A 12,983-nucleotide genomic window follows, 5' to 3' on the forward strand; every position below is an offset into this window, starting at 1 on the left:
ACACATATACATATATATATATATATATATATATATATATATACAAACACACACACACACACACACACACACACACACACACATACACACACTGTACCTTCTGAACAAAAGACATTATTTTCCTCTTTCATTTGGCTTGATGGACCTTCTTCTTTAATTTATTGGCCAGCTGCAGTGTGTGTGAGTGTTCACACTAATGTGAACTAGTGATAGTGTAATGTTCACATACTGAACTTTAACAACAGAGGAATTCTTTGAAGGAAAAACGTTTATTCACAGCCACCAAGCACTTTTAGAGAGTAACTACAGGTAATATTAAGCATGTCTGTATGTATAAAGGTGTTTCATGTGGAGATACCAGGATGTGTCGTCAGATCCTTGTCTATAATGTCTGAGCCTCGTTGTGTCTCTGAGACCTGTTGTAAGTCCGGTGTGCACATTCAGAAGTATTTGTGTGATCATCTACTCTATTTTGCATTCTGCATGCACGTAAAAACAGTAAAAGGCTTCAGCTATGGTGGCAATTACTGTGTCATGCTTATTAGCTGCATTTCATTAATGGTAAAACAACCACAGAAATTTCCATAAACTAACAGCAACAACTTGTATTAATTTGTGAGTTGAAGAGTAGGTCGTAGTTAGTGTTGGAAAATCTTCATTCATGTTAGCTTGGGAAATTCATCATGTTGCTTCTAAACATCTGTTGCTAGACTGTAAATGGTGTTTCACAAACAGCTGAGCTGCAGACAGGTCACACAGTAGGTTCATGTGTGTTAAATCCTCAGCTGCTTTGTTCTTCCACTCATCTGTTTTAACCCCAATAATGTTTTGTTTCTTCTTCCATTTACAGTAGGCTATATTTAGTTTGGGGATTCCCTAAAGTCTGCCATGCCTGATTGCATGGTGCCACATGATTAAGCCCCTTTAAAACCTGGTGGAAAGTTCAAACCCCTCTGGGTCGAAACTGTGGAAGTCTCCTATAACTTTCAAGGTCAGACAAACCTTTGCAGAATGACATGTGCAGACATGCAATGAAAAAAATAACTTTGGACAGCCATCCCCTTCCAATAATGCAGAGCTAACAGGTCAAAAGAACAGTACTCCGAAGTCACAGCGGATGCTGTCAGCAACTCTCATCACACACAAAAAAAGCATTTATCTAATTGTTAGCTGATACAATTTTAACAGGAAGCACAGTGACCCATAAGGTCCTTCACAATTTTAGTGACAATTTATATTTGACAGGTGACTCTGTCCAAGAGCCACAAACTCAAAACAGCCAGTCTCTCACAACAAACAGCAACATTTCATTCACTGTCAAACAAACAAAATCTCTTGCTCATATATACTGCTCTCTCTCACACACACTCACACACACACACACACACACACACACACACACACACAGTAACATATATATGTATATAGAAAACACATTAAAGACAGGACTACCCTCAAATGTGAGACAATCTCTGGTGAATAAAACTCTAAACCCAACACCCCCCACTCACCCACATACACAAACACACAACTCTCAATCTTTCACACACAGACAGCAAGCAGGGGAACTGATGGAACAGCAGAAGCAAGGTTAGAAGGGATGAAGCAAATTAAAGAAACACAAAGAGCGTGCAGGGGCTAGAAGGGAATGAGGTGATGAAGTAGGTAATAACTGAAGGAGATGGATATTTGCTACCGTCATCCCCACCCAAAGGGAATTAAAAGCAGACACCAAAATTGTGTTAGTTGGGTCATTTGGTTGATGACAGTACGCCTGGAATTATTTGAAGCTGTGTTGGTTATTGAAACCACTGGAAACACAGCTCTTTTTCTCATTCTATAAGTGTCCACATGGCTTTTAATGGACATGGAGTTCAAGCAGAATAACTGATTTTTTTTTTTAGTGCATTACATCAGTGTTTAAATGACATGAAATGAAGTTTCTAAGTTTCATGTTAAGTGTACTTGTAAAACAATGTTCCCCAGTTCCTGAACACTTTTTAATTGCCCTTGTTCCTTACACAAAAATGAAATCAGAATCGAGTTGTCAGCGGTGCGCAAGTGCCCATCTGTTCAATCCACACATGACTCCGACTTCCATTGTCACCAGAACCAGCTGTCCTTTCTGCAACATACCTCCTGACATGCTGAAAGGACAGCGGTCTGTTCAACGGGCAAAAATAGTTTTCAAGTTAGCTATGTGAGGAGTAATACAAGAAGAAGAAATGGATATTGTTTCTGCTTACTGATTCTTTTGTTTTATTTACTCCACAACATCAAGGAAGTGGGAGAAAGCTTGACTAAGCGCACAACAAAAAAATAAAGAAGTTGTTTGCTTATCGAAATGCAATAATGTGCTGTAGGTGTGGATTGATACACCTGCAACGCATCAGTTCTAAGAGACAGATGAGGAGCGAATACCTAAAATATTCCAGAGATGCTTCAAAACATGCTGGAGGTGTGGTTTGTCTTATTTCATTTGATTTGCTTGTAAATTTATGACAAGTCTCTGACTGTTGCTGTGTTAGTTTGATGCACCTTTAAATTGTAGCGATCCAATTTTATTCTTTCTTTCTATCATTATTATTGTTATAATCTTAATGGCTTTTTAAAACATATAGTAAAGGTTAGGAGGTCTGACTGTGCTGAAGTTTAACCTTGTGGTTATGTACTGTATAACAGTGGATCACGGCTCACGATAGGTGTCTGTACCTTCTCCTTGTCGCTGGCCTCCCTTGCCACAGTGGAACCCTAGAAAAAACAAGAAAGGAAATTACTTTCCATAACCCAGTTGTAACTAGAAGCACTGGAAAGTCTTGCTTTAGTCTTTCCCTTACCAGCCTTCTTACACTCATTCCTGCAGATACTCATAACACTTGTGCATGCCTGAACACAGAGGCTCAACCAGTAAGGCACGCAAGGTGCAATGGCTTAAAATGGCTTCACTCTGTTCTGAGACAGGTTACCTGTCAGCCTGACACTCTACCCTGTTTTAGAACATTTACTAACCAATGGCTAATGTCTATTTTGTTAAACACACAACCAAACCTCATTTGACCAATTAAGGGTAAATTCACACATGATTACTTGTACTCGAGCTTTTATAAAACATCTGAACTACAAACAGGCCTTTCTGTGATTTTTGGGAGGAAAAAAACAAACAAAAAAAAGTCCAATTTATACTGTTTTGTTTCATGGCCACTGAAAACAGGTTGTTGAAAAAATTAGGGGTAACAAGGGACTAGAGTAGTGCAACTAAAGACTAGAGTTCCATCATTTCTTCACATATTTGTGCCCTATCTGATAATTATTCCTTTCCTTGCTTCCTTTTTTTTCTTGCTCTGTTCTCCCCTTCTCCCCTTTTACCTTGAGATCATATTTTTTGTAGACAGAAAGGCGGTGGGAGAAGACATTGCGTGTAACAATCATGTAAGTCTCATCTCCATCCACGGTGAGCCGGTACATCCCCAGAAACTGAGGCAGAAGTGTGTTGCCATGGCACTCCACAATGAACTATCAAAAGAGAATGAGGAATATCAATTTATTTCCCTTTTATAGTCATAACAGGTGCTTACGGTCTGCAATAGAAGTGAGACTGTAAGAAATAGAAAAAAGGTTTATAAAACACAGGATAATGATTGAAGCATTGTTCTGTGATGAACTCCAAGGTGATAAATAGAGGGCTCTAACCAACTAAAATGGTTGTCCTGGGAAATTACATGAATTTGTAGCTTGACAATTTTTTTAAAGTTATTATGGGGCATTTCTGCCTTTATTATAGCTGCAGTGAGAGAGAGACAGGAAAGTTGGGGAGAGAGAAAGGGGATGACATCCAGTAAACAGGCCTTGGGCCAGAGTCGAACCCGGGCTGCTGCGTTAAGGACTGATCCTTCATGGTATGCGCTCTACCAGGTGATCCACTGGGGCACCCCGTAATCCTTACACTTTTTGACAAACCCAAAATCAATAGGTACAGCAAAAGTGGTAAACTTGCATCATTAATGTGGACATTATACTACCGGGCACATAGTGAAAAGTGCTCGACTTGTGTAAAGGGATTAATACTGTCAAATTCTCTTACTGAGGTATTTTTAGTTTATAAAAGACACATGGTTTTAGAAAGCCTACTTCATGGAAGAGTCCAGGCTTGAATTTATCAATATTACTGCATGATTGGCTGTTATCACCTGATGGTATTTCTTTAGAATGTTATGCATTTCGGCCACATCCTCGCTGCTGATGGTCTTGATAACATAGCGTTTGTCATAAGAAGTGTGGAAGCGGGCCCCGCTCCGTCCCTGGGCCTCGCTGTTCAAGGGAGCACTACGTGTCAGAGAGTTCTGCAAACATACAGAGCAAAGACAAAAAGGAAACAATTACTATGTTTATCAGGATGTACACGCTAAAATATCAGCAGTTTGTCTTCTCTGCTTTTTGACGACCCTTGCTCATCCATTATCAGCAGTTCTCTTCAGAGAACTTTTTTGGTCCGTTTCACTAAATACAGAAAATATTGAAAAGACTGAAAAGAGTCAAATCCATATTGGCCTCTCATGTTTAGATAGCTGATGGTGAAATTACATTTTCTCATTTACTTGAATGCTTAACAGAACTACTCTTCCAGTGTATTTAAATGAAGCTCTCAACATAGCATGTCCTGCCTTCTTTGTGTCTGACCAGCTCCCAGTCTCCACTCTAAACATATGGGATTCTGACCCCTACGCCTGCTGCCTGTCCACAGCTACACACAGACACAAACAGCTGCTGCCCAGACTTTGGAGCTCAAAAGTAACATGATCCAACACCCCTGGCTCAATGCCTCATTCTCCAAGAATTCCCAGTGTCCTCTGCCCTTAGTTCCCTCTCCCCTCTTCAACTCTTAGCATCAATTGCTTGAATTGAGTGACAACTAACCATTGAGGTACATGCTAAAACAATTGTTAAGATGTATTTCTTTCTTGTGTTTAAACCCAAAAAATTGTTGCAGTCTTGTGTGTGGAGGTTCCTTAAATCATGAACAAAAAGAAGCCCACCTATAGTCCAGGTCCTGGTGGAACACAGGCTGAAAATGTTTAAGAGGCCCTTTGCCTGAGGCTGGCATAGATGAAAAGCTTTCAAAGTAATCCCAGTGTTTTTGTTTTAGTTGGTCATTTTCCCCATCATGTATTTATTATAATGTGGGGAAAAAGTTTAATCTGTTTGCACTTTAGTTACCCAACCAAAACTTAATTTAATACAGCTAGCACTGCTCATTAAAGCTAATGATTACTGCTGCATCTCATCAAAAGAGCAGCCTTACAGCTGGTGGTACCCATTGGCTATAATAAGGAATATTACCAGTGTAATTAGAAATAATGCCAATAGGCTGGTTTTAAAGCAAGGTAAAAAAAAAGAAAGAAAAGAACTAACCAATAAAGCTTTTGACCACAATATGACTAGTGCCTCATGTAATGAAGTAGTTTAATGTTGAGACTGTTGCAACATCCCTTTGCACTGGCCAGTGTCTTAACACCCGACTGCCCACTCACTGCAGCCATCCGAACCCCAATGTAAACATGTGAGAAGGACAGCTGCACTGAGCTGGGACACAATGACCTCCAAATGCTGCCAACTCACTGCCTGCACTGGGAATGGGGATTTACTAGGAAAGAGTGGAAAATAAAGGCAGACATGGAGTGGTCTGAAACAAAAGAGGGAAAGGAAAAAGCGCAAAAGAGCAACACTTTCCTAGTTAAGACTGTGATCACATTTGTTTTGGAACAGTTACATGTGTTTGCTTGCAGTACGGGGTGGCTGCGATTTTTGGTACTGTATTGCCTGTAAAAATTATGTGACTGTCTATAGTAGTTGGCACTCTATTGTGTGGCAATTCACACCAATCAGGTTGTACAAAGATGACAAAAGAAACTAGGCACTTAACCCAGAGGGGTAATAATGTTGCTAGGCTTGTCATTTGTGACACTATCTTGTCATACCAAGAAGTCCTGATCGTCGATGCCAAACCTCTCTCTGAGGTTTCGAAACACCAGAGGGCAGTACTCCTTGAACTTGAAATGGCTGGGCATGTTCTCCCTGTGCATACACACACACACAAACAAATACACAAACACACACACTTAGAAAAATCAGACAATACAAATTATATATTTTGAGATGCTGTGAGTACTAAAGAATATTAAAAAAAAATCTTGAAGATAAAATATATTTCATAGTGTCATTGGTTTTGTGAAATACCATGATTATAAAATATACGCAAAAAGACCTTACTTGTTGAAGAGGTGGTTGTCCACTTTGATCTTAGAATAGGCTTTGAAGTCATCTGGCATGAGCATGATGGGAATCTGAACATGGCTTAATTCATTTATCTGGGTAGAAAAACATAGGAATGAAGGAGAGATCAGTGATTTATCTAGGAAGACAGACCAGTCTAAAATATGTCAGTAAAATCACATCACATTAGACATGCTAGAAGTCTGGAATCTAACAGCCTTGGGATATTCAGGGAGAAAATGAATAAATCACTGAGGCAATATAGACAAAACACTGACAAAGATCATAACTGCTGACAAACATAAACTAAAGATCGGTGGGATCAAAACTGAAAGGAAAAAGATGACATTAACTTCATCTGGACAACACAGCATCTGATGTGAAGCTTTGCAACCATTACCCACCACTGCCACTGTGATCAAAATACAAAATACCAGTTTTCTTTTTTAATATTTCCTACAACATGTTACTGGAGCATCTCAAAAACTCTCAACACAGGGATTCTGCAAATATCAACCACATGCTATCTGTGTGCTTCACAGCTAAACTCATGTAACCTTTTTCACAATGCAATATTACCCAAACCAATAAAGTGCACGGTTCACCATACAGGCACAAAGGTCGACACTCACAGAACTTCCCATGAATGCTCAGATGACTATATCCTATTTCTGAAAAGACAGTCAGTGTAAGAGCACTTCACACATGTATGTGGTTAGGGTGTCCGTAAAAGAGTGAATCAGTTGGCCAAGATGACAGTCGGTGCAAACTTCCACCACCTTGCAGCACAAAAGCTACTCACATCATTAATGTAATTTTTTTTCTGCCATCTCATAACTGAGTAAAATGTGGTGCTGCTTTATAGAACAATAAAGCAAGTATAACAGGCAAAAAGATATATTTGCACCTGTGTATTTTTTTCCCCACAATCAAAGCAATCTGTTATCAGGACTAATTTATGATTCAGGCCAAGAGTTTTGGTCCAGGTCATTAATCAATACCAATCTTCAGCACAGAACACCTTGTGATGTGACCAGTTTATAGATTAGCTTTTCAGGATGATGCAGCCTACAGGGCTGAAGGATAACTGTAGCGGAAAGGCAAGTGGAAATGTTGCCAGAACTGCTGAAGTTCTAAAAGAGCAAGACAAGATGCGACATGCGACTGAAAGAAGGAATCATGATTTTGAGTTTTAGGAGAGCTCATGTTTTCAGAATGACATGTGGCAATGGCATGTGGCATATTTGAATCTTATGTATGATGATAATTAAACTAGATGTTATGGGCTATCAGGTGAGTTAGATTATGAACACTCAAATCATTCTGACTGCACATTTATGGCCACGATTAACATTCAACAAAATGCTAAATTACTTGAGGCTTGAATAAACCTTGTAAAATGAATAAACAGTGGGGCTTCAAACACATAAGGTACATTGCAGGAGTTTCCATTTGGAGCTGGCCATGCATCACATTGCTGTAATACATAGACCTGACATTTGTTATGACTCAGGCACAGCTTGATACGCATATGATGGGTGTGTGTGTGTGTGTGTGTGTGTGTGTGTGTGTGTGTGTGTGTGCTTACGTATTTATTGTTGGCCCGAGGCAGGGCTGCTGGCAGGTTGCTTGAATCTATTAATAGTCATTCCACCAATCACACTTGTAATCTAGGTGTACAGAATGAAGTCAAATACTCTGATTGATTGTAACATTATCATAAAATGTATGTGTGTCTCTCTACTGTACAGTCCCAAATGTACTATAAACTTTGTACATTGCTCACAGCTAGGATTGCCCGGACAAAGAAGAGGTGATGTCATATCACTATTCTAGCTGCTGCCTTAGAAGAGGTAGCCCATATTTTTTTTTACCACTGGGGATTATCCATAGCCCTGTAATGCTGTAGAAGTGTTAGATGGTGCAGAGAATGGCCTCAGCATGACTGACCCATGAAAGCATTTTGCATACTTCAGGTGACCGTTCAGAAGTGTGCTTTTTAAGATCGTATGCCTTAAACATGTTAGCCGAGTTGTATTAATTTTTGGTATAACACAAGATACAGCAACAGGATCAACACAAATACACATCTTCAAAACAAACAAGCTCATTTTGTTTTGTTTGGGACCAATGCCAACATTTTGCATTTAGTAAAGCTTTAAATTGGATATTCACTGTGTTTACAGCCAGCATATACCAACCCATATTATACATTGGTTCAGTCTGGCATATCTGTGTGATGGGAGATTTTCAGCTAACCACTTTTGCCAGCATAAGGGCTACTTGCTGCCAGCTCTTGGGTATTGAGTGTGCTTAATTGTTTGTGCTTTTAAAAGTGAGCCAGTCCAATCTGCTTTACTTGGAGGCTGCCAACAGACAGTTCCTACAGTACAGGATTGATATTATTTTAAACACAACATGCCATCATCTCCACAATGTGATAAAACAGACAATCAATGTTACCAATTTCAAAATTATATCTGTAGTAATTATATATCCCTGCTGCCTTCTCCACTGCTGTCTATCCTGGGTACACAGCACAAAAACTACATCAATTATGAGAGCGGGCCAGTGGAACAGTGGAAAGGCACTCAACCACTGGGAGAGAGTTTACACCAGAGGTTGTTTGGGGAACTAGTCCCAGATTTCTGACTGAACAGTTCAATCATATGAGTAGAAGTCTTATGAACTATTGAGCAATCCTTAACATTAAAACTCTAGCTTTTTAATACAGTGATTCAGCCACTGACATTTACTAATTTAAGAGGCCATGCGATCAAGTAGGTAATCTTCCAAGGACAACCTATTTTAATAGTAATGCTTAAATTCAGAGAATTATTTCAATTCTATTATTATTAAGTGAATACAATGTGAAGAACTCTGACCTACTGGCTTGACTGGTCAAGTGTAAAACAAACCTTACTGCTGAGCTCTGCAAAACTTGTCCAATGATGTGCAAAGCTCTGTCTTTGTCCACTATTACAACTTTTCATTTAACCAGCTCAGCAAACGTGTACTCATTTAGCACAGTATTATTTCAAGGCTGTTTACTTTGGCTATACCACTATACTGCTGTCTTAGTAGAGTTGAGAGTTACAATTCAAACTGGATATCTCTGTACTCAAAATATTCTCCAGGATCATTATAAACTTTCAAGCAATTGAAAGAAATGGGAAAAAAAGAAATAAAAGGAGGATAAGAACATAGCATTACTGTGCCTCTGAAGTAGGATTAACAACAGATGAGAATTTTTAGGAAGGAAACATCTGAGATAAAGACAAGAGAACAAAACATGTCTGAAAAAAGAGAAGAAAGTGTATCTAAAAAGGGAAGAAGGCATTTTTTTTTTTTTAAATATCAAAATGAGGGCATAAGCGAGACAGAGCAAGCAGAGGATCCACGTCCACAGATGCCATATCCTTGTATGTTTAAATGCCCTGGTGTGACAGGCGCCAACGTCACAGTGATGCTATTGCACAGATGCATTCTGGGTACTCCATGGGGAGATGTCACCTCATCAACAAAGCTGTGTTTCAAACAAGGGCAGAGACAATGCCAGATCTTACCAAGCACACGCACGAACGCACACACACAAATGCATGACCGCGCACGCACACACACACACGCACACACACACACACACACACACACACACACACACACACACACACACACACAGTGAGGTAACTAGTATACTGAATGTTAATGCACATAAGTCACAGCAACAAAAATTGTTAACACAAATACATGCACATATAAACATGGGGTGGAAATATCTGTTAGATAAAAAAGAAAGGTAATAGGTCCCTAGAGTAGGCCAAGAAAACAATTTGTTTTGATGGCAATTGTTCTCCTGCAATTAAATGCATACTACAGTAAAAGCTGTAAAAGAGAGAATGGGAGCCTGTGACAAAATTACTATTTCACCCTATTTCCACAAAATGCTTTTGACAGTCATTATTGGTTTGGATAGTAGGCAGAGCTTTAAGTTTTAACATTGTACTACTGTTGCCCTGCGGCTAAAAGTTTTTGCCGGTGTCTACACAGAGGTGCAGCTAATCCAGTATATTGACCTGACCATCGCTTTGAGCACCTAATCCACATTAAATAACGCGTGTAGCGCTCCTATTTTATCTGCTAAAGCTCTTGTCATGATTTCTATCTTGAGCATAGTTACGCTTTTATGTTTTGTTTAATCATAAGCAGCATATCTGCTTATCTTCCTGGAGCTATCAAACTTGCAGACAAATTTCACACCACCGCTTCCTGTTTGTCTCCATGGTGATGAAGACTGGTTTTCCGGCCCAGAGTGAAGCAAGTGTGTGCTGTTGCTCCGTTGGACAGGAAGTTGGTGAAGAGAGCATGCTCTGTCAGCAACATGGCATAGTGTTATCTCTGAACAATTACAGATGGATGACTTGCTCTTAGCAGATGACAGCCCATTAATAGTGTTGACAGCACAGAGATTCTAACACCTTTACCACTTGGTACAAAAATCTGGATCCAACAACATAAACTATTGGGTCATTATGTGCAAGATATATAAAGGTGACGAAAATATTAAAGTTGAGAGAAGCCTCACCCAGAGTTGAAAATGAAAGACACAAGACTAATCAGGCATGCCATCAGGATATGCAGCCTGGAGGGAGACATTTGACAATGAACAGGAAATCTATGAATGTCATCTGTTTTTATCTTTTTTAATTTCTGATAACGCAGTTTCTGACTTTGAAGCTACAACTACAATGTGTTCCTCATGTAAAAATCTTACTGTGATGTGGCAATTCTGTCAAGTTCCTCTTGAAATGTATCTCTGTTAGTAAAGGTCAAAGATCATAGTTTTTTCCACCCATTCCAAATGGAGTCCTTCAATAACAAAATCTTCAGACACTACCCAATCCATCTTTATTTATATGCTATTTTTCCACTGCATAATTCAGCTACAGAAACCCCACTTAGACTACAGCAAGCAGAGTGTTTTAATAAAATTATTATGATAAATTATTCAGAAAATGTATTCTTCAATTAAAATTATTGATGGCTAAAACAGTAGCTCCGGTCTGCTTTAGATTGCTCCTTAAATAGTTTCCTAAACATTTTTAAATAGTGTCCTGTGGTGTTTGACAAATTATCTCTGAGAAAACAATGTCAGCATGAGCATGAATGTGGCACGAAGATTTGGACAGTATTTGTCCTTATTCTGATACTAGTATCGGAAATGCCTCAGATACTGCCTAAAATACTGGCTTGGCAATCGTCTATGGATCAACCCGTTACCATACAATGTATTGATAAACTTTATAGTTTTACACTCAGATAAAACAGCAGTTTTCCCAGAAATCAATTCTTCTTTGTCGCTCCAAAACAACAACCTACATAGGAAGTTGCACTGTGTAGCCAAATTATAAGACACCATTTCTATAGTAATGATTCTGTCTCAAGCTTTTTGATTCATATAGGTGGTTGACCACTGCAACTGTGATTACTATAAGCAGTATCCACTGTTATAAGAGAGATTCTATGGCATTTGTGTATTTCTTTCATGTTTTACAAAGTGTTTACCCAGAGCCATGTCATTAAACAATGATAGAAATCATATCACATCCATACAGGGTTAGTACTATACAGCTCTGTATACAGCTCTGTATTGGATGGTGCACAAGCTCAGGTATTGGAAGGAAAAAATGGGATCAAAACATCTCTAGTATTTGGACATGTCCCTCATTGCCTTCTCAGAACAAGACATTGTATATGTTCAGTTTTGAAACAATCACAGCTCTTACTTACTTACTGCTGTGGTATACCTTTGAGAGAGTAGCTAAAGAGTTGCTAAAAATGTATGTAACAAAGTAAAATATTTAGCATGGCCTGCTGATATATCACTGCTGTTTATTTTGTGCCCTCCATGCTTTATATTGCGCACTCCATGTCTCCCAAAGCTATGGTCTCAAAAAAAAAACCCAAAAAACCAAAACAAATAAATGCTTGGAGTGGTCACCATCTGAGCTGCAGTATTTTTTATTCTATTTACTAAGTGTACATGACATGTACTTAAGTTTCTCCATGTCCAAACTGTAATTCCACAATGCCACATTGCAGCCCAACAAAACAGAATTTCTCACAAATCAATATGTGCTTTAACTCTCACTGAGATGGCATCCCATTCTAACATTCGCATATTTTACTTTTTGGTCCTAACCTAAACTTAAAAAAAAACACAAATTTTTATATACTCTGAAGTTGAACTCGGCCTCCAGTCTGGTCTCGAGATGTTTGCTACACTCATAGACTCTGAGCTTTTGGGGTTTATTTTGAATTGGAGTGGACTTAAATATACATTTTTACATGTATATAGCTTATGGTTTCCTTCTGCTCTTGCAATTTTACCTTGAATGTAGCAAGAGTCAGGGAGGTAAACAAATCCAGAACAATCCATAAAAACATCATCAGACAAAGAGCTCACAAAGAGCTAACAAATCAGAACTGTTAAAATAGAAAGGATAGGTGAGAAAAACATGTTTTAGCTGACAGCCACAGACAGAGAGGGAAAGGGGAAGAACATCATCAGTATGTGATACTGTATATTGGAGTCATCTTGCAGCATGGCCAATGTTCTAGTGTGAAGCTGTCAATTATATGGGGGAAGTGGGATGTGTTCTAAAGAAGCTACTCCTAGAGTGAATGGCACACTACCATGCGCTTCCTCTAAGCCT

The 12,983-nt window shown here is 39.0% G+C and overlaps 1 protein-coding gene across 3 annotated transcripts in view; it reads right to left on the minus strand.

Moving 5' to 3' along the window:
* Positions 1 to 12,983, minus strand: part of pip4k2aa (phosphatidylinositol-5-phosphate 4-kinase, type II, alpha a) — a 31,298-nt gene that overhangs the window by 10,554 nt on the left and 7,761 nt on the right. For all 3 annotated transcript variants that reach the window (XM_023416895.2, XM_023416894.2, XM_023416896.2), the window contains exons 2-6: positions 6,268 to 6,365; positions 5,976 to 6,072; positions 4,188 to 4,340; positions 3,367 to 3,513; positions 2,713 to 2,751 (exon numbers count right to left, since the gene is read on the minus strand). In XM_023416895.2, coding sequence (XP_023272663.1) covers positions 2,713 to 2,751; positions 3,367 to 3,513; positions 4,188 to 4,340; positions 5,976 to 6,072; positions 6,268 to 6,365 — 534 coding nt within the window. The remainder of the gene's footprint in view (positions 1 to 2,712; positions 2,752 to 3,366; positions 3,514 to 4,187; positions 4,341 to 5,975; positions 6,073 to 6,267; positions 6,366 to 12,983) is intronic.

Source organism: Seriola lalandi, unplaced genomic scaffold, assembly GCF_002814215.2.
Source record: "Seriola lalandi dorsalis isolate HSWRI2012SDOR001 ecotype SW California unplaced genomic scaffold, Sedor1 jcf7180002054570, whole genome shotgun sequence".
In the NCBI taxonomy this organism is placed as follows: Eukaryota; Metazoa; Chordata; class Actinopteri; order Carangiformes; family Carangidae; genus Seriola; species Seriola lalandi.